The 27,180-nt window shown below is 40.4% G+C and overlaps 1 protein-coding gene across 8 annotated transcripts in view; it reads left to right on the plus strand.

The window, feature by feature from the left end:
* Nucleotides 1–758: 758 nt before the first annotated feature.
* The window catches only part of neto1l (neuropilin (NRP) and tolloid (TLL)-like 1, like), an 85,105-nt gene continuing 58,683 nt past the window's right edge, over nt 759–27,180 (plus strand). For 6 of the 8 annotated variants that reach the window (XR_015775368.1, XM_088072037.1, XM_088072038.1 and 3 more), the window contains exons 1-4: nt 760–1,762; nt 3,184–3,240; nt 3,346–3,480; nt 3,870–4,118. Coding sequence is in view for 6 of the 8 variants with exons in the window: in XM_088072037.1 (XP_087928163.1) it covers nt 1,735–1,762; nt 3,184–3,240; nt 3,346–3,480; nt 3,870–4,118 (469 nt within the window). In the remaining 2 variants the exon portion in view is untranslated. Of the gene's footprint in view, nt 1,763–3,183; nt 3,241–3,345; nt 3,481–3,869; nt 4,119–27,180 lie in introns of all 8 variants that reach the window. The other 2 variants (XR_015775367.1, XM_042510658.2) reach the window with 1 other exon arrangement.

Here is a 27,180-nt window from a genome sequence, read left to right on the forward strand (position 1 = left end):
GCCCACTTACAAAGCGGAGATATGTGACGATTTTGGATGAGAATGTGTTGTAAATAGCTAATCGAAGCAGCAGTTGACCAGCAGCTCCCATGTTCAGGGAACTAGAACTGTTTTTCTCAATGCAGTCTGGCGACTTTGACAAGAGTGTAGATGAGGAACTGCAGCTGTTAACGGCTTCCCCATTGGAATGGGCTGTCTGACAGAAAGGATAAAGTAGTGAAAATACTCTCAATATAGCACACACTTAAGTGCACTTGATATTGATTTTTTTAAGGTAGCTTTAATAAACGTTGTTGCTTACCCTCATGCACAGTTGTAGATTGCATAGGGTCCACTTTGGACTCCAGCCTGTTTCTCCAAACTGGGGGTGTGCTGACTCACATCTGCTGTATGTAATACACTGACTTTGGCTAGATACCTCTAAAAAAAAATCCCTTTAACTCTGTAAAAATTGTAAACATGGAGAGGCAATAGATCATCCATGATAACCTCTGACTGTTTGGCACTTTTGCTTTATTTCAGGGTACATCCCAAATATGAGAAATACATTAAAATGCTGGTAAAAGCTTAAGCATTGGATGGTTTTAACCAGAAACAAAGCTCTGCGTATGGATAGGCAAAAGCAGGATGAAAAACGTGCTTTGATGCTTCTTGTTTATAGATAACAGTGCTGTTTTTCTCCAGTCTGTTTCATCCTGCAGCTTTTCCCATGTTTGATCAGGCTGATAGAACTCTCACGTGTGTGCGTTTGCGCTTGTTTATTTCATTTCATATCTCATTGCTTTTTTTCTGCTTACCTTTCAATTTTTCCATTGCGCGGCAGATCTCCGCGAGCTGAAATGAATTCTGCGGCGCTTGCTTATTGTTCCAACACACACTCATTTACACACATAAAAAGCGCTTCTTTCTCTACTCTTTCTGGTGCGTGTTGGTGCGTTTGTGTGTGCGGATCAAGTCCTATCCTGGAGAAGTTTTCACTGCGTGCTTCAGAAGTACGTGCGGATTGTGGCGCATTGGACGGCTGTAGTGTTGAGTGAGCGGAAGGAGGAGGGAGATCATACATTAACTCCTGCTGGCTGCGGGGACTCTCCAGTTGATAGAAGCCAACACAGGGATGGGATGCGCTCAGAACAACAGTGACAGCTTTTGGAGCAGAAGGGACAAATGAGACCCAAAAGAAAACCCACTTAATTTTTTGCTTTCTTTTGGGCAACCCCGTGTTTTCCAGGGGATTTTACGCAGCGCAAAAAGAGTGGAGAAAACGCCGCAGAGATGAGTGTTGCGTGGTTTTACATGCTCCTGAAGGATCCCCTCTCCTGATAAAGGGACCAAAGAGGACAAAACAAGGCTGTCCATGATATTTTCCCAAAAAAGATTGCAAAGGTGGAGCGATTAGAGAAGGGCTGATGACGGGACTATTAATCCTTTCAGTGCATCAAAAGCACCAAAGGGTTTTAGAAACGCTTGGATGGAAATCGGGCGAGTGTTTAGAACTGTTTTTGGTTTTGTATGAAACTGGTGATTAGTTCATCTGCAAGGATCATTGTTTCCCACTGAAGATTTTACTAAGGAGTAAATTTGCTTTTTTTTGTTTCACGGAGAGGTTGTATTGTATGAGCGGTTTCCCGGTGTGAATTTTCAGAAACTCTCGTCTCAATCTTTGTTTCTTCTTCAAGTATTCCCAAATCTAAATGGAATTAGTTGAGTCTGAAGCCGTTTGTGAAAGGAACAGACATGGTACATGGGCACAGCTTCCATCACGGTAAGACATCCGTGTTCATCAGCTGAAGCACACTTGCTCAAAGCTCTTATTGCTTAACGAAAGAGAAGTATAGTAATCCTTTAATCGGCGTTAAAGGACGCGAAATATCAGAGCAACAGATTAAACTAAATAAAAGGAGCAGAGTGGCGACTAAACAAATATGATGAGGTGACACAGACACACTGCATCTTACAACCTGTGAACTCAGTTGAAGGTCACACTGTAAGTTCGTGTAGGTTTTTTTTCTTTCTTTTATTGGAAATACATTTTTATTGCGATCATAGGAAGAAAAAAAATGTGACAACTCATGCTACAGATGTTTTGGCAGTCTTTCTTTATCATTTTTAAAGTTATTTTTCATAATTTGTGTTGTTTTTTTTACATTTTCTATAATGTCTTTTTCTAATTTCATTTTCTATAATAATTTCTTGGTCATTTGTAAAATCTTTTGTATTTTTTTCCCCCTTTCAAGTTTTTTTTTCATGTTTTGATTATCTGTAGTCATTTTTCATTTATATTTTTATCATTTTTGGGTTATTTTTAGTATTTTTTCAGTCATCTGTATAGTTGTTTATAGCATTTGTGTTCATCTTTGGTTTTATTTTTATCCCTTTTTGTCAGTTTTTATAATTTTTTATTATTGGTAGTCACATTTAGTTATTTTTTTATCATTTGCAGTCATTTCTCGGCATCTTTTAATCATGGTATTATTTTGGCTATTTTTAGTCATTGTGTGAGCATTTGTAGTCCTAGTCCTATGTTATTTGCTGGCATTTGTTATCATGCTATGGTCATTTTTGTCATCTTTTATTTTTTTAAATAATTTTTGATCATTTTTAGTTATTTATGCAATTTTAGTAACTAATCATTTTAAGTAATTTTTGGTAATATGTTGATAGTTCATTGGTTAAATTTGAGTTATTTCTAAAAATCTCATCATGTTTTTAAGCACTTTGGTTAAAGCTTATGGCTGATAAATAGTAGAAATCGGAGCCATTCAGACTATGTGGTTGCCCAAAGTTACAGTGCAGGCCTATAGAGGTTACGTTTAGAGCTATTTGACTCTATTAGCATTATAAAGTCTTTTATATTTTTACATTACAGAATACATAAATCACCATAGTTGGCAATATACTGAGAATTCCCTCTTATTCTAATTGTTTCAGATGTTGTGTGCTGGGTTTTTTTTGGGGGTTTTTTTGGTGATTCTTTAAGGTTACAGTCAGGCACAGTTTTAGCATTAGCATAATGCTGATGTACAGTGCATGAAATCCAAAACCTGAAATGTGTTCCTCGCTGACTCAACCCTCCCTCAGCTGAAATCAAGCTGTGCACAAAACAAAGGAAATAAAAGAAAATAAACAATATATCCATGTCACAGTCCTCCTTCAAAAATGTATTTGTCTTTCTGTTCTCACCAGTTGTTGCAAGTCTTCTCATACTTGGGTTGTCTGGGGCAACAAGGAAGGATACAGCAGGTAATCTCCATCACTGCAGCTGCACATCTTTACTCCCTAAATATCCTCTCTTCAAAGCTTTAATCTCACACTTTTTTCTTTTCTCTATGCTGGGTGTTTTTCTAGTGAAGAACAACTCCGGAGTGAAGCCTGCAGGTCAATGTGGAACGTGGGTGAAAGAACCAGAAGGAGGTCTCTTCACTTCTCCCAATTACCCAAACAAATACCCCCCAAACACAGAGTGTGTTTACATCCTTGAAGGTAAATATTCTCTTTTTTTAAAAAGCAGCGTGATTCAGTTATTTGTTCTCTCTGGGCTTATCCTGAGGGGGAAATCATAGGGTCGTCTCAGAGGCTGATGAGATGCGTCGTTTCATTAGACAGGCTGGTATTTTTCACATTAGGTGGTGGTATATTATTGATCAGCGCAGATAATCGGGTTAATAAAATCACCAAAGTGAACGTAGAGGCTAATATCTTTCACAGCTCTGGTATTTTAGAGATGAATTGACTCACAGCCAGGGCTGGAGGTATTGAGCGTGTGGGCGTGCTGATATTGAAATAGGTTGAATGTTCATCAATGGAAGCATGACTAATATTTCACTCCCTATAGTGTGCTAGGTGGTAATTATTTTCATTGTGTCCTCCAGCACCTCCAAGGCAGTGTATTGATCTACACTTTGAGGAGAATTATTCAATCGAGTCCTCTTGGGAATGTAAATTTGACAACATCGAGGTTCGGGATGGACCGTTTGCCTTCTCCCCGATGCTCGGACGGTACTGCGGTCAGCACAGCCCGCCTGATATCAGGAGTAGCGGCCGATATCTCTGGATAAAATTTGTTACGGATGGTGAACTGGAAGGAGTGGGATTTTCAGCAAGTTACAACTTCACTGCAGGTACATTTTTTAAGTTGTTTTGCCTTACTGCTCTTGTCAATTCACTTCTTTCTTTGTAAGCACTTCCCTGCTTTATAGCTCTAACTGCAAGGCTCCAAATGAATAACAAACATCATCCAGGGAACTCGCCCTTGTGGGAGCCTCTTGCAGTGTTATTGATTGTCTGTCTGCACACACTCAGTATTTCCATTGGCAATATACTGTCATTGGCTGAGACACTCTTGTGATGGGGCTAGGCTGCTATTTCTTTTCTCTCTATATCTGGAGCGACGTGGAGCAGTGTCAGATTTTAATTCAGTTCAGCAGCACCACTCCACTCTACAGCTTACAGCGCTCGAAGAAGCTGAGAGAGCGTAGCAAACTAATCGGTGTTGTCGAACACAATTGTGGCAATTACGGTTGTGTGTAAAACCTTGGCTTTCTTAATTTGCCTCATCTTAGGTTGAGATCCCATTACTGAAGCAACGTGAGGATTGATGACAAGGAATCAGGGCATAACCACGATTTAATATTCCTTCACCTACACTCGACTGGGTTTAATAACACTGTCAACTTTTTTAGTGTGTTTGAGCCTTGAAAGGCACAGTGCCAGGAAGCACGAGCGCTATGCCAATTTGTCTTCACATCAACTGCACCTTCAGGGGCATTTTTACCGCTGGAGGTTTGAGTGTGTCATTGTTTATATGATGAACACTTATACAGTACATCGACCTTTCTTCCGAAAAACATGCTACTAGCTATAGGCTGTTAAAAAGAAAGCTATCGAGGTGAAGAGGGACTGCAGATTCATCTCCGAAGGCTTTTTGTATATGCTGTTATCAAGAAATCAGGATGGTGAAGCCCTTCATGGGAAATTGCAGTGAAGAGGTGCAGTCAGTAGGAATAAAATCTACAGAGGAATCAAGTGAAGGGCTTCATACCATGGATTGTTAGGCAGAGAGGCTGCTACTTCTCTGATATTTCCAAGTAGAAGTTAAATCGCTTATGTAAAACTACACTAAGGTAAAACTGCTCAGTGCATTCAGTGTAAAAGCTACAGAGTGTTACACTGTCAGATCCGATAGTTTTCATCCAATTCAGAAAGGAGTTGGAGGGGGAAAAAGAATAATAAAACATGAATCGACACAAATTTCAAGAGAGTGCCAGGCTTGGATATGTTCTGTGTTATAGAGACTGCTGTCTGCTGAGGCATGAATCTCTTATCCTGCAGCTGTTATACACATCAGCTCTATCAACTTCGATTAAGTTGTACTATTTAAAGTACTGCATACAGTATGTGTTACTTGGTGCTCTTCAGCAGCAAGGCCAGTTGAGTAGCTGAACATTTTCCAGACAATTATGTCATTGGATGGATGGCGTTTTAATGCATTTTAAAGGGACAGTTCACCCCAAAAATCTAAAATAGATGTTTCCTCTTACCTTTAGTGCCATTTGTCATTCAAAATTGTTTTGATGTGCATTGCAAAGTGTTGGAGAAATCAGCAATAGAGATGTCTGCCTTCTCTCGAATATAATAAAATCAGATGGAATTCAGCATGTGGTGCTCAAAGCTCCAAAAAATACAGTTGAAACACTCAACAGCAATGTGTCTTTCCAAAAATCATGACCTGGTTACTTAAGATAATCCTCAGACCTTGTGAGCAGATTCATGCAGGAACTTTTTCTTTCTACCAAGCTGCACCCACCAACCGAATCATTACGCTGAAGGAAGCGTGCATCTATTCATGGAGAAGAGGCTTGTGCTTGTGACAGATGTAAATATTAATGACTTCCTCCTTAGCTGAGCTGTAACATTAATTAGTTTAGCGATGCCAGGTGAACAAGCAATGCTGTGCTACCATTAAAGAAATACTTCAACATTTCTGAATTGAAAATTTGCTATTTTTCTAAGAGTTAGCCTGTTTGAATCAAACCCGTACTGCCCAAAGGGGAATGTGCTTTTGTACAAAGGCATAAAAGAGTTAACAATAACAACAATACATACCCTAAAAACAAACACTGGGAATTTGATGAAGGACATTAAGTTTAGTGCCAGTTGCAGATCAGGTGATCAAAGCTTGCTCAGCAGCTGAATGCTGTGTGGAATAAATTCTGATGCCTCTTTTGACTCATATCCTGGGCATGCTATACCTGCACCCTGAAAGGATGCAGTGGATCTGCTTTGATCTGACTCGTGAGTGTCAGCTGCAGAGAAACTCATCCATGAATTTGAAGATCGATATTGATATTCCCCTATTCTTATTTTAAAATTGTCAAATACTGCCACTTTGTCAGTAATTCAGTGTAAGATACTGGTATGATTCACCTTTTGCGGTGTTATAAAACGCTGCCGGTTGGCTGGACAGCACCTGGTGCGACGGTATAATACGTTGATGGGACAGAACGTGTCATGGCCATATCATACACCACTGGATATTGTCAGGTTGAAATGCTGCCGATTACAATGTAGTGTAAGGAGCTGGAAGGTCTGCGTAGGTAGGGTGGGATGGGTGGTGGATGGGTCCAACAAATCCAGGACCCAGGAGCCCAGTGTTTGCTTCCTATATGAATGTAGAGCGAAACCATGATGCTTTTTTCTAAACCTACCCACGCACCTTTGTTGCCTAATCCTAACCACCAACCTTTGTTGACGTTCTGGTGTTGGTGGATAAAGGAGCTATCTGGGCTTCATTAGATAACAGATGGTAACAAAATCTGCCTACCAGACAGGAATTTTTGAATCTTCACTTTGCAACATTCAACCTTTTGAACAGTTTGTGTTGATTCCCCCTAAAGAGCCCATATACCAGCTGCACAGTTGGTAGCTAGAAATGTACACACAAAACCTTTGTTTAATAGTTTGTGCTATCTGGCTAAGCAGTCTCTCCAGGTTTTTAAGGGGTTGTTTTTGCATTTGTTTTGGCCTGAAATGCCTGAATTCACAGCAGCTTTTTCTAAAAAGTTGCATTGCTTACTTGTACAAGTATCAGTATCAGTGCTTAAGCATTTTTTCCAAAATGTTGCACTATTTCTTCAATAAATATGAGCATTTATTATAACTTTATTTTTATGTTGACATCTACATATCATGCTTACCCTGATGTAGTTGGGGACAGTCTCCAAAGCTGTCTTCCCTGAAGGATGTCAATAAAAAATTTAAGCACAGAATAATAATGCAAGAAACATCGCTAGAAAAAAAATACTTGGATAAAAATACATGGAAAGGATAATTTGTTATTTCCAGCCCTTGATAGTCAGAGATAAAGAACCCAGACCACATTTTCTGTAATGTGCAGTTGAAGTATTGTTTCCTCTGCCTGCTCCTCTTGGGAATCTCATTGAAAATTTGCTGAGAGGAAAGAAAAAAGCCCTGCCTCTCGACTTGATAGGAAATATCTGTGGCATATGATTTACATAATTAAAGAAGATAAAAGTCCTGAATTCACTCGACTTGATACTCTGAAATCTGGCAATGTGAATAGTGCCTCACATCTGCAGCTGCTCTGCTAACCGTGCTAATTCACACAGCCCTCCTCTGATGAATGGGAGAGAGAGACTGAAAAAAAAGCAACAAAGGTGACATGAATCAGCTCCCTTCTTTCCTCAGTCATTTTCGGAGCGGAGAGATAAAAACTCACATGCCTCTCCTTCACATTCTGCCAGTGTCCTCTTGGAGGCTCGTGCTCTTGGTGACTAATGTGGTTAGTACAGCAGCCAGTGGAGAAAGCAGTGACTCGAATCTCACAATATCCAGAGTCACATTAAATGTTCAAGTACTTCAGTGAAGCACTTGAAGTCTGCAGATGCTATGTATTCACTTTGTATGTGGCACCAGAGGAAGCAAGAGACGCTGGCGTCTTAGACACCAGAGATTCACTCAGAACAGTGACTAAATGAAGTTGGCTGTCTCGGTGATGCGATGCACAATTTATTTGTCAAACAAATTACACCCAGATGCCTCATGATTGGTCTTTTCTTGCACCACAGAACTTCTGCATCAGTTTTTTTTAACTGCTGCCAAATACATTGTAGCTTATTTTTTCAAGAGTTTGAAGCCTTTTCAGTACATATTTGGAAAGCATATATGTAAATCTATCTACTATTGAGATGATTCAGCTACAAAGACACACTTTCAGCGATGACTGTGCAACTGTGTGAGGATCAGCACACGAAAGCTTACCAGGCCGTGGAGTCCATCTGGCAGGCTGATTGTGTGACTCACTTTAGTTACCTGACTGAATGAGCATATCTTACGCTGCAGTGAGGAAATACCTCTGCCCACCACACACATTTCAGGTGAATCATAGTTACAGCTTATGCAGCCCAGTGTAAGGACAACTTTATAATACTCAGTTCAGCAAAATAAAATGATTTGTTTTATTTGCTAAAAGTTAGATGACAAGCTCAATACCACTTTACATCTGAACAGTAAATAGAAAGCTGGTGCCAGCAGCCAGTTAGCTTAGCTTAGCATAAAGAGGGAAAACCTGGCTCTGTCATATAGCCAAATCTGCCTACTGGCACCTCTAAAGCTCAACAACACGTTTTATCTCCTTTTTAAAAAGCGTTCATCAAGTTAAAACATTTTTACACACAGTTTTACTTATTAAAACATATACTTTTCCCCAGATAGTAATTGTTCTTTGTACAAATTAAACTATTTGAAAATACACCCTGTTCCCTGCAACTTCCCCCTCTCGGTCCTAAGCCGCTAGACAAGCATAAGCATATGCATGTGCTTTCCAGTGTTTCCCATACAGTGATTCACTTCATCTTTTTTGATTATAGAGGTGCATGCAGCACATTTTCTTGCCCAGCTTTAGCTTTCTCTGTTTATACAACAAATGAGACAAGAATACAGTCCCTTCAGCTCGATTCCTGCCGCTGTGGACTGAGGAGAATGAGCAGCAGTCTGGAAATGGACCTTTGGTCAGCATAGGCAGTTGTTGTCAGTGCTCAAATAGCAACGTTTTAAAACCTCATTGATATTTCTGAGTTGAAATACTGTGTAAAAGGAATAGCCATGGAATATTTAGCAGAAACCTGCATTAGCCAATGACAGCGAGCTGACCAAGAAGCATCACCAAACATAAGTAACATAGGTTAGGATTGTAGAACAGCCCGAGTAAGACTTTTTGTCTCTGTAGAATAGGAGGACAAGCTTGTGGAATTACAGCAACAGTATGAGTGCTTGTTTAAACTACTAAGTATATACGGTAAGTGTAAAAACTGGCATCTTGACTGAATCATCTGGTGTGTGCATTCTTACAGTTAAAACATTAAAAAGTGGTCATTATGTCTGCGGTCTTGCACATTTTATAAAACCAGTTAAAAGTTGAAAATCCTCTAGTGTGCACCGGGTATCATGAGTCTCTCATAAATGCCAATATGCAGTGCACTTAACCTCAACATATTATCCTGATGTGACTTTGAAACGTCATGCAGCGCCTGTAGTGTAAGTGTATCATTGGGGTCATCACGTTCTATTACTCCACACTCATGTCTACATATAAAAGGCAGTTCAATCGATTAGGTGGGGAAAGCCGGGGATGGAGCAAACCACCCATGAGAGGTGTAATGAGGGAAAAAGGCAGGAACTCTTAGGTATGTTTGGATTTGCTAAATAAAGCTTTGGAATGATTTCTGGTTTTTTTATTTTTTTATTTTTTAAATCTTTATGTTAATATTCTGCCCAAGACATTCATGGTGGAATGATAAATCAGTTGAAATAGTGGCAATTTGAAAGTAAAAGCGTGATGTTTAGCCGCTGTCTACGTGCTAATGTGATGTTGTGAGGCAAAAAAGGAACATAAGAATAATGACATTGAAATGAAATGAAATTCAGCTGTCCGTCGTTAAAGCCCGAACAGTTTCTTATTGTTCACAGCACATGTGAGGTTGCCTCCTGTAAATTCACATCATCTCTGGCGGTCAGCGACAAAGCTAAGGTGTTATATTGTGACAGACAGCCCTATAATTCACACATAATATCAAATTGCAGGTTGAATAGTTGAATACAGCATGTGCAGCAGGGAAAATTACAGAGTGGAGGTAGCATGGTGTGCATATTTCTGTGTGTGTGTGCAAGGCTGTTTGGGGATTTGAGCAGCATTCTGCTTTTCAGGTCGTCCTAGGGCGCCGTGACCTTAGAACCCTGTGGACTGGTAGATTAAGTGGTGTTTCAGCACCTTAAGCCAAAGCCAGAGCAAATAAAAGCTGCAAGTTCTCCCTGTCTTGCGCTCTGCTCTCTGATCGCAGACTGTATGCCGAGCCAAAACCTGGTGCTGAGGCAGATGCTACTCTATGGAGACCGCTCCATGGAGTATTTGTGCATTTCCTTGACCCAAGAACTAGTTATATACTGTGTCTTTACCTAAAATATTGTGGGGATGTGTAAAGAATATATATACAACATACTCATGTGGCCCATTAGGTTTTCTGCCGCTGTGGGTATGAGAATACATTTAAAGATGAAAGATGAAGACTTTTCTGTGTTCCTTCAAGAAATATTAAATTCTATATTGACTTTGTGTAGTTTTTACGGGATCATTTAGTTTTTTTTTTAAGTGGGGTTGTAAGTACTACTTATCCATGGACAGCATATTACTGTAGCGTACCAGTCGAATTAAACAAGCCTGGAGTGATGGTCTAATGTAGTTTATTTTGTCCTTTATGGTGACCATAGACCAACGTAAGAGCTGAATGTAAATTAAATAAACAGAAAGCAAAACGTAACATTAAACTCTTCTTTGACAGCACCATAAAATTGAGAAATGCACAAAAACTCAAAGTCATGAGACAGAGACACAAATAAATTCAGTTCATACCTCGTTGCCCTCTCGACGGGTGCTAAACTCTGTCAAATTCTCTCCGTTCATCTTTATTACTTATTTATTCCCCATGTTTGTCTCCATATTAACGTTACTACTGTGTTTACCTTGTAGTCAATTTCCATCTGTTACACGCCAGTCTACTGTCTCTTCCAAATAAAAGCATGTCTGTGTTTACAATAAATAAATATATAAAAGCAACATAAAAAATTATAAATGCAAATTTAACACATCAGCTAATGAACATTATGGTCATTATGCACAGCAGATGTCAGTGGACATGCCCTTAGTTTAGAGAAGCAGGCATAATCTAGCCTATTTCTGAGGACAAGGTCAGCAACAACACATATTTTAACCACCTAAAAGTTACAACTACAAACAATCGATATCAGTCTCTTCAAAGCCAAACTTCATTGAGACAAACAGTGATTTGACATTGCTGAACACGGAAGATGCTGGGCTACCACTGTCACCGTGATTATTTTGTCTGTCTTGTTTTAGGGGGCTAAAATATGTTTCATACTGACCCCTCAACAACAGTACGTTGCTTAGCGTATATGTTAGACTCCAGCCTGTTTCTCCAAAGTAGGCTGAGTCTACTGTATGTAACTTATTTTATGAAGTATTTTTCATCATATTATTGGTTGTCAGGTGTGGACGTGGGAAAAGTTTGTTAAGGTTCCCCAGACCTTTACTCAAACATTTGTGCCTAACACAAACTATTATTAACGCTAGTGAAAAAAATGTATTCATATTTTTCTCTGATGGATAGAAATGGCAACTGGTCAGCATGCCATTCATCTTCGTATACTACTCATGCACCTTCAGTGGCACTGCTACTGTATGTTTTCTACTATTAAGAATTCAGGCCATGACTAATGTATCTATGATCAGGATGACACTGATTGATCTAAGTGCCTTATCGCCCCAACCAAGCTCTAACTGGACTGAGAATCATTTTGGAATGAAATGAGTCAAATGGCATTTAAGATTATCGTTGGAACAGGATATATGGGCCTATCATAAAGGAGGCAGGGCCATGAGATTGAACCTAGATGGACTTAAACTGGAAAATTGAAAATTGAACCATGGAGATCGACTCTTTGCTCTTGGAAGGAAGGAACTGACTTTGGCAGCACCATGGCCAGGGTTGGAAAGAAAGTTCAGCAAATCCCAGTTTCACATCTGCCTCCAAAGTCATTCGCCAGTGGCAACATTCGACATTTTAATGTTTGAGTAGTTCAGTTGCATCAACTGAACTCACAGAATGCAATTTCCAAAGACACTGACATTCAGCAGATTGGCAGAGGGTATATTGTAATCCATGATGATTGTCATATACTGTATTTTAGGACAGAATTGAACATATTCTCAAGCCTAACATAGTGAGACAGAAGTAGCTTTAGGTAAGCAGGCCAATGCATAGACCAAAGGGTTAAATTAGCCAAGGAGATGATGGATTAAGATCTGGGGCTTTTATGTTTTATAAACAGTCAAGATATGGGTGAAAGAGCAATAGAAAGTGTCAAAAAATACCATATACTGTATAAAATAATGGCTGTAGTCACTGTGATGTCACCCATTGATTCATGGACTTACTTTTTGAAGCCTTGAGTTTGGCATTTTGGCCAAATCACCAGCTTGGATTTCAGAGCCAGAAATGACCATATTTGAATAAGAAAGTTAAACTGACCCTGAAACTAGCTGCTGGCATAGTTGCATTAACAGCTATGGTTATTGGGGTAGTGCGTATAGCCCTTAAATATATGCATGTTTTAGCTGTAATGAAATGTAAACAGGTGAATTTGCTGCAAATTTGGGCACTGAAACATGGAGGGCTCTATGAATTTACTCTGTTTTGGAGCCAGTCTCAAGTGGCTGTTTGATGAATTGCAGTTTTGGTACTTCTGCTTTGGCTTCATTTCTCACCTTCAGAGTTTGCTGCTTGCCCTCTGCTCTGCCTCTGCTCCTAGTGGAAACTGTTCCTGTGATCTGTGGTCCGGCTTTTTCCACTGTGATACCTCTCAAACTAAATCCAATAAAGACACTGTCAAAGCTTTGTCCCACACGGCTACAGCACCTAAGGCACTGGGAGTAAAATTTCATTTTCCATGGCCTAACACCGGTAGGGATTCAGATTCAAGGAGCACAGAGAAATGGTAGATGTAATTCATGAGAAAGAAATCTCCTGTGGTGCATTTTCTGCTGTCCTCCCGAGATCTCAGTGAAGAGCGTGCTTGCCTGAATGAGCTGCTTGCATATAGTCACTCCTCCATGAATCAAAAAAAAAAAAAAGAAAAAAATATCCCAATTGTTGTTGGCAATGTTTTGCTCTAATGCTTATTGTCATCAGTGCTCCCTACAGTGCAAGTCACATTCTCTTGGAGTTTTCCTCCTGATTGTTCACTGCTGCCTACTGTTTCTCTGATTGTTATGGGCCTGTCTTTTCTCAACTGGGAAAATGTGTAGGTGTACATTGCTCACTGCGAAGGTATGCTCCTCATGTGTAATGCAATTTCTCCAAAGTAATAGCCAAAGGGACTTTGGCAAAAAGAAAATGAGCAGGTCTGTGTTTGTGTTTATTCTTCAGATGACTCATTTCGATGTTAGAAAAAAAAAGCTGATAGTGATCTCGACAAAAAAAAAACAACCTGTGTTTAGAGAACAGGCTCTCTCTTTTAGTTTTCCCGTGGAGTCCCTCATCTGGCTCTGTGTTTTTTAGTTCTGGCTGCCCACATCAATCTCATTTCCAAAAGAACCTCCTATGCTCGCATGAGGGTGAAGAAGAATGACAGTTGCTGCGTTTGAGCTCAGCTGAAGACACCCGTCCCTCGACACTGCCTCTGTTTTTAGCAAAACGAGATGGATGGAGCGAGTTAGCATTGCAGGCACACCTCTTGCAGCTGTGGAAGAGAGCGGTCTCACCCTCACTCTCCTCACTCATCTCTCTGTCTCTCCTCTTTTCAGCTAACACTGCCTCTTTTCTTCTATTCTTGCCTCTCTCCCTGACATGCCTGGCTCATGCTCTCTGTGTGTCATGTATCAGATTCATGTGAAGCGAGATTTCCCATTTACTCATCCTGGCATACATGTTTTACACAATATCTGTGGTTCAGCTATGCAAACCCCAATGTCCACATTAAAGGATAATTTCAGTTCATTACAACCTTATTATTATAGTTTGCCCATCATTTCTATCTGCTATAATAACATTGTACTTCAAAAACATTCTTTGATAAAGATTCATCACAGTTTTTCATTTCCAGTTTCGACTTTTGTATGTGCACAGACTATACTCTTTCACTTTTTCCTTTTAACCCTTTAAAACTTAATTTGACATCACTGTTCTTGATGTCTCCCACAAGCTATGTAACCCCTTAAAACCTGAGCAATTTGGTTTTATTTCTTTTAAAAACTTGTTGAAAAAAAGAAATGTCCCACAAACTTTGAAACTGCAAGATATTACGTTAAAAGGTGCTTATTTTCTGGTAATGTTTTGTAGGTTTTTACTCATTTCGTGCTATTTTTTGGGCCATGTGGGCCAAGCATACATACACAGACAGAGCCATTTTTCCATTCTCTGCATTCATTTGTCCGTATTTGTGCTTATTTCCTGGAAGCTTCTGGATTCGGGTGAAATGGAGCAGTACCACTGGAGATTGTGTGTGCAGTGTAGCATAGTTCAGGTGTGATACAACCATAGGAGAAGACAAAGACATCTAAAAAATGGCGGAACCAAGTGAATCAGTAATATAGTGAAAAGAATTCTCCGTCCACATGTTGCAGTGTATTTAATGGCCTCACAAATCACTGCGATCTACAACGCCGCCTCTGTTAAAAGGTACATTATTACAACCTCCTCCACCATTGCCTCATTTGTTGTATGAAACTTTTGACCCTGTCTTCTAGTGCCATGTATTGGCTGTGTCTGTGCTACCTTCGAGGACACATGGAAGAATTAGGGGGTTGATGTTTAAAGCACATGTATTTTTGTATCAAAGGGGTGCATAAATGAGCCTGACTGACTAACACAAGCATGTTCCCAGCTGAGTGGCAGGTTAGCAATTAGCCGGCGAGCTGCAGTGGTTTACCTACCAGTCCTGCAAGTTGTAAGTATAAAAGTAAATTTATATAGATGAATTTCATTTCACAGTCTCTGGTGTGTCTGCACTTTTATTCTTTTTCCTCTCCTATCTGACATCACACCTCAGCCCATCCGGCTCAGCAGAGAAGTCCCAGCACAAAATGTTCACCATCTAATCAAACAACAAGCCTTCACTCAGGGGACAAGCAGTCAGAGATCATCACCTAGTGGAACTTAACTCACTATCCAACAGGATTGTTGATATTTACGTCCTTTGGCTGTTTGAGCCGCTCCCAGCCAATTACCCTGCAGATCAATCAGTGGCTCTGCCTGCCTCCTGCCTCCATCCTCTGTGGCACTTTGTTAGCCAGGCCTGCTGTTCAGCTACAGATGCTGTGGGGGTCAGGGCTCCGCTCTGTTGTAGCTGGAAGACTGCAGTCGTGTAAACCATGCTGGCTGTGGGGGTTGATTTGTGGCTTGGTTTGGGGATTGGAGTGAAGCATTTGTGTGTGTATCTACCGTATACACACACCATATGTATCAATATCCGTGTGTACATACAGTATGGTGGAACATGTGTATTTTTCTGTGTGTTTACACCGTGCATCTCTCCAATCTGTAACTGAATTTTGGCTGCCTTCCTGTTCAAACCCCAGTGTCCTTCCTGTGCTACAACCACAATAGAGCAACCTATTGTGTATTCACGTGGTGTCTGCTACATTGTACACATGATGCATATGGTTTAAGCACTCAGACCTGCATTGAAAATTAGCTGGGTTGTTGTAAGTGTGTTTTCCCCCTCGCGCCTGTGCTCTGTAGGCATAACAGCTCGCCTAGGGCTCTTTGTTTCATTAGCCTATCACCATGGTGGATCCTTGGCTGTCATGCTGAGAGCCTGACTCTCTCCATTATGCTGTATTAGGCAGTGGTGAGATTGAGCTGTGTGTTTTATCTCTGCACACATTAAGGCCTCAACCCATTGAAAACGTCTTGGAGAATTATTCTCTTAAGAGTTGATTGAAAAGGTCTTTTCATTTTTGGAAGGTGAACCAGTTGCGTTTGCTCATCGCTCCTGATTTGTACCTCTGATTTTCGAAGGACGTTGCCGAGCAGATTGCCTTCCATGCTTGACAAGTTTGTTTTCATCTCCTCGTCAGTGGGATGCATCCTTAGGGAGTTCCTGTATTAACATACAAGGATGAAAAAGTCTAATAAGTCCTTCAAAAGGAGCATGAATGATGAATGGTCTCGTCTGATTATCTACACGTTGCTCCCCGGTTTTCTTACATCGTTTTTGGCAGCGGGTTGGACTCTACATTCCCAGCTTATCATCTAAGAGCAAATGTCTGATTCCAAAGGGATTTAAATCACATTTGGCATCAGGGTAATCTAATAGGTAATGGCAAGCTTTTGTTTTGCCGCTGGGAGAATGATGTCAACGTTCAACAACAAAGGAGGGCAAGACGGTGATGGGATTATGAGATGTGGAATTCGAGTAATCCTCACAACAATTCAGAATGATAAAACAGTTGTAGATTCAGGCATACGCCCACAACAACATATAACACTCCCATATAGGAAATGACAATAAAATGAGTTGATGGGACATTTCATGAAATGAAAGAGCCACTTGGGTCATACACTGCTGGGACTGTGTTGGAGTGTTAATGCATATCATTACCATTTGATAGGCTTATAGAAAAGCCATGACAAGTGGTTTATGGTTGACAAACTGACTGTAATTCTCCGGCTCTTCTCACTCCATCATGTTTTATTTATTTGCAGGTTCCCTGGGTTCAACCAAGGAAGAAATATTCCAATGTAATAATAATGGAATAAAATTTTTATACAAAGCAGGACAGAATAGTGTGCATCGATGTGTATCTGTGCCGGGTTTGGAGAGGTTGTTGAATTGATGCTTGCTCATTCATAACCATAATGGCCAAATTTCGAGGCAGGCCAAGGCAAAATTTTCCACAGAGGGACCTGCTTAGTTCACCTGCCTGCTCCCCCCGCCTGTGTGAAGGATTACTATTGCACCCAGAGGATCTATTATGTGAGCTTGCAGGCTGCTAAATGGCTCCTAAAGGAAAGACCAGGTTAAATTTGAATGTCTGCCGTTTGTCGTCTTAAAGGTGCGCGCGACATTTGGTTTTCTTGCGGCTGTGAAACAGATTGCACGATGTTCTATGCTGGTGTTTTCAGTTCGCTTTGCTGGAGGTGTCAAGCATTTCTTTGACTCCGAAGCCTTGAGTCACTAAAGCTGAAAGAACTATCAGCGTCACAAACATAAACACGTTCTTCGGGAGGTGTTGGTTCCCATCAGCTTTTCTCGCACATTTTCGTCATCTTTCATCCCTGTCAGAAGCTTGAATTGCTCATCCATCTGTGATTATTGAGGTGCAGGGGGATCCGAGAGAACATTTTTATTTCCTTCTCAGACCACTGACCGAACGCCGATGTCCAAGCAAGTCAATTAAGGCCATCGTCTTCCATTGGGCATTTGAAATCTCTCTGGCAGATTGCCAAGAGCAAGGACCTGGAAAAGTCAGGGACTCCATCATGTGTGTTCATCTCTTTCTTCTCTCTCAAACAAACACTAACAGCCTTCTGAACAGCATGGCCTTGCTGGCATTTCATTTTCCATTTGGCAAGCTCGATTAATCACAGAACTCCTATACAATGCGACGCACATGACCACCCACGACTGCTGGCTCTCATTATTCCCCAACGCTGGAAAATGCACAGCTAGGGGAAGCTTAGGTGGAGCAAGAACGACGAGAACGCCATATACTGCCGCATGTATGGAGCGAGGCAAAGAGACAAAGAGGAAAAGAAGAATCCAGCGATACACAGAAGATTTGGATTGCTCTGAATAGCTTACGACCACGCTGTGAGGAAGACCGATAAAAGATTGGGTCTGCTCCATGTCCCCTCAAGGCTCTGCTTCTATCTGAATATTCATTGAGCTGACACTGGCTTTTCTCGCCACCGTCTATAAAAGGATGCCAATTGGCTTTTACCTTGTGGCCACTAATAAGCCTCTGTGCCTAACATGCATACAAACGACTCTTCATGATACACAGACGCGTAGTGATTTCTGCACTTCCACATAAACAGCCATTGCCCTAACAGTTTACTCTCTGTGTGTTTAGATTGCCGTGCATGGAAAACGCATTACTAAACAGCAGTTTTTCTGTGACAGTTGCTTTAAATCTCTGGGATTGAAGTCAAGATGTGCTGACTTTATATTTCATGCATACACTATGATTATTTCATTCATTCTGTATATATATATATGTATTCTGTAATATCACATCTGCTGCAGGGGGATGAAGTTGTTTTGTTTTGTCATCCATATAGCACATTTATATATTTTTTATTCAGTTATGATGCACCATAGTCATGTTTGCAGTTATAAGATTGTAATTTTGCACAGGTCAGATGTATTCTTTGCTGACAATCTGTTTTCTGGAAAATCTGCAGATACAACATCCTGCAATGATCACCCATGAGTCCGGCTGTGTAAACAAGAGTTGAGTTCACTTGTGGAAAAAGACGGGTTTTTTTTTTTAACATATGCTCACTGCGCACATGTATAGATTCATGCAAAATACAAGGCTTCTTTTATTTCTGTGTCTTCATGTACGGAGAGGACGCTTCTCATCCAAGTCAAGCTGGATTCTAGCTGCGGGAAACTACTCAAATCTGTATGCTACTCCTAATCCCTGCGCACAAACACAGACGCACACACTGGACCTCCGCTGAGCAGCTACATCTGAGCCCTCAGATCAAAAAATCCTTTTCATTCTCTACTCCAGTTTGTTTGTAGAGGTGACGTTGGTTCGTATGCTGGCTGTAAAAACGGGTTTGTGAGGTAGAGAAAATAATATCTTTCCAAATACTTATTCATAACCAACCTCACCATGTACAGCAATCTTAAATATTCAGGCATAATCCTTTTGGGGCTCTTCTGGTAAGATGTAGAATTCAAGTGAGATTGAAATCACCATCCCGTCCCTAGATAGCTGTGTGCCACAAGGACATAATTTTCTTTTTCTTAAATTAGAAAAGATTAGGTTGAATCTTTGAGGCTCGGCTGAGAATTTTGTTGCCCTCTGGGCAACACTTTATTTCCTAGTATCTCAAAAGTCTGCTAACTTTACCTTCTGATTTAGTTGATATTTCGCAGTCTCCCTCTAACTCTGTCTCTTTGTTATAGGATGTGAAAATGTGTGCTGCTTGTGCAGGTGATTCATATCAGAGAAAAACAATTTGTCTGTGTGCAAAATGAACTTCACTTATCATTTCAAAGACCTTTGACGTGCTTGACTCTGGTGTTTGACATGGAACAAAATGCCGTACTATTAATTCTGTTTAAAATCACACGCAAAAGGCCATTCCACCACACGCATGGAGCATAATTTATTGTGTTCGTAATCACACATCAGTGAACTAATCTCCACTGCCACCACATTTATTTCCCCATCGCACAGAGCGAGGTAAGAGGGCCTGAAACAGAATCCCAGGGACATACATTAGACAGAGAAATAAAGAAAAGTGTGGGGTAGGAGATGGTGGCGGGATTAGCTTGAAATCACCCTAAAAAAAAACTCATTGTGTGTTTATAGTTTATAGGAGATTGACTGATCAGGAGTGAAGTTGAGTCATTGATTTTATCGTGCTCTGCCTCTGAAGAGACGAGGCTTTGTGGAAACTTAGATTGTGCTAGAAGGAGCTCAGTGAAAATGCTTAAATTGAGTGTGCAGAGAGGAGGGCTTTGGTGTGGCTTAAATATTCATTTGCTGGTGGCACTTGCTCTGGAGTGAGGTTTTAGCTCCTAGCGGTGGATCTCTTGACACGCTACTTGTCAAACATCTGTGATTTTCAGCTGACACAAAGGTGATTTTAGAAAAACTGGCATTTTGGTTGCTCAGTTGCATTTATTGTTTTTCTGTTAAAAGTGAGGAAGGCCTTTTAAGGAAGGCCTCTCACGAGTGTGAAGCTTGTGAACATGTTAGTGTGGTCGGCTCTGATTATTTTCTGTTGCAGCTGTACTGTTGCATAAAGAAGTAGTTAACTTCTCAGCAATAGCTCAGTAAACCTCTATTATATAGAATAGGGAGGCTATGAACCACACATTTCCACATTTGTTTAAACCTTTGAAACCTAAGCAAATTGGTTTTGTTTCTTTCAAAAACATGGGAAGAAGGCAATGAAGGCGTACAAACATACAAGGAAATGACCTCAGAAAAGCACTTAAAGGTTATAATAATTCTGTGACATGATTTTAAATGTTAAATTAGGAGAGATAGAAATATAGTTATTCCTTTTTTATTTTTCCCTAGACATTTTTCCTTGTTTTTTTTTTATATAATTTTGTAAATTCATGTATTTCTTGCAATTTTTGGAACAAGTCTTACCAAGTTGCTCACTGTCTTTTTATCTATCCTTTTGAACGAAATCGCACTAGGTGTAAATACCTGTGAAAGCCGTCTGAAATCAGCACAAGAAAACTGATGCCACTCCAGGTTTCAAAGGGTTAAAGTACTTTTTAGAGTTGAGTTGCAGTAAAAGAAAACAGCCGGGCTTTTGTTTCCTAAGAATATAAAAACAAGTGTGATTGGTTGTCACTCCCACACTTTTGAGATGTTATTTTGAGGCTCCATTCGCATTGACTGACAGCCTGCTGTGCCTCGAGTGTTTGAGGCTGTATGTAGCAGGTTGACACCAACCATCAAGACACCACCCCCTCAACTAACCAAGAGGAGTAGCTAGTGCAGTGCCAAGTAAGTGATCCCGCACTGGCTTCCTAAAATTTGATCACAATCACTTCTGTTTGTTGAAGCCAAGCCTGAGAGCTGATGATGATGAACTGTGCCTTCACTGTGCCTCTTATAAAGCTTTATGTGAAGGTTAAATCCACAACTTTCCACACATTGTTGCCTTCTTGAGTAGTAAGGGCAGTTTCCATAGGTGCATTAATATTACTTCAGGCCCTGGGGCTACACATGTTTTTGGAAGCTCGTTCCTGTCTTCACAAAATGTCGCTGCAACAAGATTTCAGAACCTCCCGATCAATGGACGGCAACAAACAGTAGACAGAGTGCCCCCTAATAAGTAAACAGAATATGAAACTCATTAATGGCAATACATCAACAATAAGTCAAGACAAAGCGAAGTTATCAGCAAGAAGGCCTGCACAGCTGCAACTCGAGGAGATCAGTCTTCTAAGTTTAAAACTTGCAGTCATCACAAGCAAAGGACTGGTATAAACACTGTTTTAAAACCGGCTATTTTCTTACCTTCAGAAGTGTTTTCTCTTGGTCGTCTTCACTGCAAATTCCTTAGTTGTATCTGTAACCGTCATAAAAACCGACTGGGATCCCTGTGGTGCCCAAGGATAAACTACTGTAAAAACTGCCCATTTTTTCCCCCAAAAAATATTAGTTATGTTATTAATGTTAATGTGGGTGAAACGAACAAATTATTGTTATTATTTCATGACAGTTGCAGTGAAGTTACAGTTAATTTGACTTTTTAAATCTGGTTTAAGCTCATGACTGCTGTGGCCCCTGGTACTCAGTCAGAGGCCTCAGGATTTAAGCTCCGGGAAGCCCATGCTTCAAGGCACCACTGGCAGTTGCAATTATGTTATAATATCATCTACAGCAATGATGGCAGCTGTTGACTTGCTGTTAGAGTTTTGCAATTTTGCTGCTTAACTGTGCTAAAATATTGTTGTTTATTTTGGGGGTGGGGGTGTGTGTGTTTGGGGGGGGTGTTATCAGTGAAGGTGATAATTCTTGGCACAGCTTGTGTTTTGTCAACACCTCTCAAAATCTCTTTTGGGTATTCTCGATGCAGTACTGATTGGGATTGGGGTTTTTCATTTCATTAAATGTGAGAGGGATTTCATCAGCTGGAGGCAACAGCTTGCCTCTGGTTCAGATGTGTGAAGCAACAGAAATTACAGTATTTCCCTCCCATAAACTAACAGATGGGATTATGAAAGAGGTTTTAGATATGAAGTGACAAAAGAGTTTACACAAGGGCTGGACATGTCCAACAATGAGCCTGTCTTTTGTGCCAAAGGTTTCATTACATGTTTCATAACAGAGGAACAGTGCATCCATCTTAATCACTTTACCACCTCTGTCATTGCACCCTTTTTTTTCGCTTTGAGCGATCTGTGCTGCAACTCGGCCGACATGATTAGCCAGCTCACCAAAGAGCAGCGTTTCATTACATTGGAGTGAGATCTTTATTTGATCCTACTCTTTTAGCACATTTCCCTGTTAATACCCCTTCTGATGTCTGATTAAAACTCTCACAGTAATGTGACTACAACCCCCACCCACCCCCACGCACGCATGCACACACACACACACTCATACACTCACACTCCTTCTATCAGACACAAAAAGCCAATTTGAGAAAATTAAAAATCTTTTAAAAGGATGTAGTTATCTCACCCTTTTCCAACCGACATTTTTATGTAACTCAATTGATGCATGACTGCTTCCATTAACTTCTGATCCCTAAGTTGGTATAAATACTCTTTTCAATTTAGATAGTGGCGAGTGGTGAATGGGGCATTGCTTTGCCGTGCATGTAGAGTACCGACCTCCGTCAGACTTCTTGACGAATCATTCATTCTTTTATGATGGAGCTTGTGTTCGCTTACCGCAGCTCTGCTGGCACATTCAAAGAACCAGCTGTCTCCGGTGACGTGGCGATACACATCTCTCAATCTTTTACGGCGACTAAGGCCTAAAATTGCATATGTAAATCTTTTCTAACACCACCCCCTGCCACAATCTGATTTTTTTCACTCATACTGAGTAATCTCAATCAATTTAACTTCCCTTTCTATAAGCATATGCCAGTTATTTATCTTCTCTGTCATCCACTCCTTCACTCACTTACTCAGGTTTTATGCAGTGCCGGAGCAACCTTGTATTTTGCCCTCACACCCAATCCTCTGAGGCTCATAGCTTGTAAGTGTGTGCGCGAGAGAGAGAGAGCGAGAGAGGGAGAGAGATAGCGACACTCTAATGGGGTTTATCAAAGTCAACCTGAATACTCTAACAGTCTGGGCCTGAACATCAAAGCCGAGTCTCCACTCCACTGCCAACTACTCTGGACATCCATCAAACACCCAGGCAGGGGAAAGCCTAAATTGACTAAATTGGATGACGGAAATGTTTGCATTGTAAGGACAAATACTCTGATGGTCTAATCCCAGCGTGTCAGTGGGACTGTGATAAAACCTGAAATTGTGTGGGGGAGTTATCTCGATGGTGTCGCAAGAAGCTCCTCTCTATTTCAGACTGTGCAAAAGAATGAAGAAGCAGTCATCCTCGTCAGTAAATTATGCCAGAATGCTGCAAGGTCTGCTCCAACATACTTTATGACATGCTATCGATTCAAGAGAAGATGAAAGGAAATGCTGTGTGATTTGATTTCTCATTCAGGGGTCTTAATTCCCCCTGACACGCATTGAGAAACAGACGGTCCTTTTGATTGCAGCGAATCTGACCAACAGGGTTATTCTCTCTGGGAGATCAGAGTGTTTCTCCCCATTTTTTATTAGACTTCAAAGGTTACATACAGAAATAAATGCAGTGTATATACAGTATATATATTCATCTTTTTGATAGGTTTGGACACACTTTAATCCATCATGAATCTGTATGTGCTGTGCATGTGAGACTCTGTCCATCTGGATTTAGAGTAATGTTTGCATACTCTCCTGGCAGTTATAAATGAAAGTATATTTTTCTCTCTCTCACACACACACACACACACACACACACACACACACACACAAACAAACTGACACTCTGCACAGTAATTCCATGTAAGGGATGGAAATCCATTATGTGAATTGCACTTTACATTCTCCACTGGTCACAGAAACAGATATTTGCATAAAGCTGATCAGGCCTCACTTTGAATTGCACAGTTACATATCATCTTCAGCCATATGTTGCCACTCTTAAATGGAGCTTTCTGGTTAGGACTGCGCACCATATAGAAATGGATTTTGGTATTATGCTGCTGTGCCGTAAGATTACAGCCCCCACTTTCTGGGTGTATTTATGGCCATAGTACTGTGAAAGGAGAAGTTACAGATGAGATAAAGGCACCATATTGACCACGTGCTTTGGTTTGTAGCCCAGTGGAACAGCAAACTGCACGGTGTTGATGATAAGTGATGTAAAGTGTCCTAATCAATTAAAGTGATTTCCTATAAGTGCTTACAAATCAATGTCAAAGAACAGGCATGGCAGTGATGCTTCATCATGAAAAAGTTAATTCACCTGTGTGCAACTACAGGAGTCTACAGCAATGGTAGCAGCTCTGTGAGGCTGCACTTAGGCACAGTGGTGCTTTGAGCTAAATGCTGAATTTAATGTTCACCATGGTTACCATGCGGATTTGGCATGGTGGCATGCTAACATGTACTAATTAGCCCGAAACACAAAACACATCTGCGTCGGATGGGATTGTCATTAGTTTTCGGTCATAAGCCGAAAGACACTAACACATTTGGAGCTGATGGTGATGCAGTGTAAAGTTTAGGGATCACCAGAGTTACAATTTATCCTGAAAGGCGCATGAAGGTATGCACCAAGTGTTCACAGGATGAAAGGTAAAATGTCAGTGGAAAAGTCATTTTGATTTATCCTCTGGGCAACATGACCATCTGTAACAAATATCACCAGTTGTTGTCAAGTTTTTGTTTTTTTTCCTAAGAGCCAAAAACTGTCAACTGACTGATGATTCTAGAGTAAAAGCCAGAGGAGCACTAAAATAATAGGATCATCTGCTGGGGACCCTGAATAGTAGCTGTTAATGTTTATCGAGTGCTAAATCAGTAAATCATCCAATATTTGATTATTGCAACAATATTGGTATCAGTGTATATGTTGTCTGATAAAAAACAACAAATAGCCGAACTGAGGTGCCATTTAAAAACAGTGTCACTATATCATAGTTTGGCCACCAGAGAGAGCTGACAAGTTGTTGTTTTTTTACCGTAAAATGTCCCACATGGACTCATGGATACCCGTAGAACCCACTTTCATTCAGATATTTGGAGGTCAAAGGTCAAGGAACCCCTGTGAAATGAGCATTTAATATTTCCATAGCCAAATTTATAACGTTGTTATTCAGCCCCTTACTGAGAAGCTAGAATGACTTTGTTGGTACCACTGTATTCCTTAGATCTGCTATCATCACTTGTACAGCCTCTTAAAGACAGGAAATTCAGCCGGCAATTAACACGATTAAGAAAAAGTAACACATTATGTATGGACCTTAATTGCATCGTGACTAACACATTAACGCTGACAGCCTTAATAAATATATAATATTGTCTGAGATTTAGTTATCTGTTGTTTTTTCTCACAATTTACTGTGGAAGATTGTACTAATTGACAGTAGACTCATACAAAAGTAATCCCACCCAGTCATCACTTATGACCCGCTAGAAGTGTGTGGCGCTGTATATATTTCCAGAGACTCTGCCCTCCTCCTGGATTTTCTTATTTTCTTCTTATTTTGTCATGTTCAGGATGATTAATGGCAAAACACACAGGTCAGGTTAGGATTTTATATTTAAAATGTATCAATCAGGCGCCGGACTGTAAGCAGTACGCATCCAGGAAGCTGTGAAAGTCACAATCATATAGTGACCCCAAATATAGCAATTCTGTTGTAGTACTTTTACTTTTGCTAGCAATACTGATTACAAAAAGTACTCAAAAATTCCTGCGTAGAATACATGTCAGAGATAGCAACATACATTTGTATTTGCCCCAAAAAATCCAGTGATTGTCAGGCATGCTCACATGTATATATCATTCATATACCATATGTTTCTACCAAAATGAAGCGGTGTCGATGCAGTGTAAGCAAACTGCAAAGGCCAATGCACCAGTGACACACATACACATGCACACACACCTTAACTGTATAGTTATTGATTGCTCCTCTCTATTTTGCTGAGACAGATGCTGTTTCTCCCAGGATGGTACTAGACCACTTGGCTGGTGGCCTTCCTCTCTCCCCCTCTTCTCTTCCTCTCTTCTTGCTAGATAGCTATTCTTCATCAGCAGCCACATGCGCACATACACATACACATACACACACACTCACGTCAAGTCATCACATCACTACTAATCACCTGCCTCTCTTGCTTGAATTTAGACAGCTTGCAGTCCTCCACATTTGTCTTTTTACCCATCTCTCTCTGCTTCTGTCAGCCTCTGTTTTGCCCATTCCCCATCACTTGCTTTTTTTCTTCCATTTCACAATACTGTTTAATAGCATGTATTCTTTCACTTTCCTGTTTCTCTCCAGCCCCTGCCATTTCTCCACCATCTGCTGTTTCCTTATTCTCTTTCTACTCCAAAACCCCCCTCCATGTCTCTGTCTCTCTCCTTGTCTCACTTTCTCGACAGCCAGGACCAATTTCTCTCACCCGTGTCAGTCTTTGTGTGTCAGCCTGTTATTCCTGCCATTTTGCAGCGGACAGGTTGTACCCTGCCTCCGTCTCTTAGCACCATGCTGGGCGTCTCACTGACTTACCACTCACCCTCAGTGAATACTGTCTGTGTCATACTAGATTATTTACAAAGCTGCTGCACTGTTTATCTTACTTTTTGCTACTTTACTGCCAAACTTCATTATAGTTTAAAAATTTTTGGAAAAATACTTTATTACAAATGATGATTGTTTTGTGCTGATTATTGACTAAATAAGGATGCAACTCACGGTTATTTTGACCATTGATTAAACTGTTGATTATTTTTTTAAATCATGCAATCAATCATTAAGTCCATAAAATGATTTCATTTCCTTGTAATGTCCTACCAACAGTATTACATTTCTAAGATATTCAGTTTCTAAAGACATAAAACGGAAAAGAAGTAGTAAACTCCACTTTTAAGATGTCTGAATTGGAAAATATTTGATATATTTCCCTTGTAAATTACTTAAATGATCAATCAGTTATCAGCTGATTCATGATTAACACAGCCATAAATTGTTATGTGTCTCAGCTGTCGACTTATGTTTAGATCAATGAAACACATGTAAACAACAGGTACAAAAACAGGCCCCATGTGACACACCAGGCTTCAGCCAAGCCCAGTGTAAA

This window comes from Plectropomus leopardus, chromosome 21 (genome assembly GCF_026936395.1).
Source record: "Plectropomus leopardus strain MGB_pleo_1.0 chromosome 21, ASM2693639v1, whole genome shotgun sequence".
Lineage (NCBI taxonomy): Eukaryota > Metazoa > Chordata > Actinopteri > Perciformes > Serranidae > Plectropomus > Plectropomus leopardus.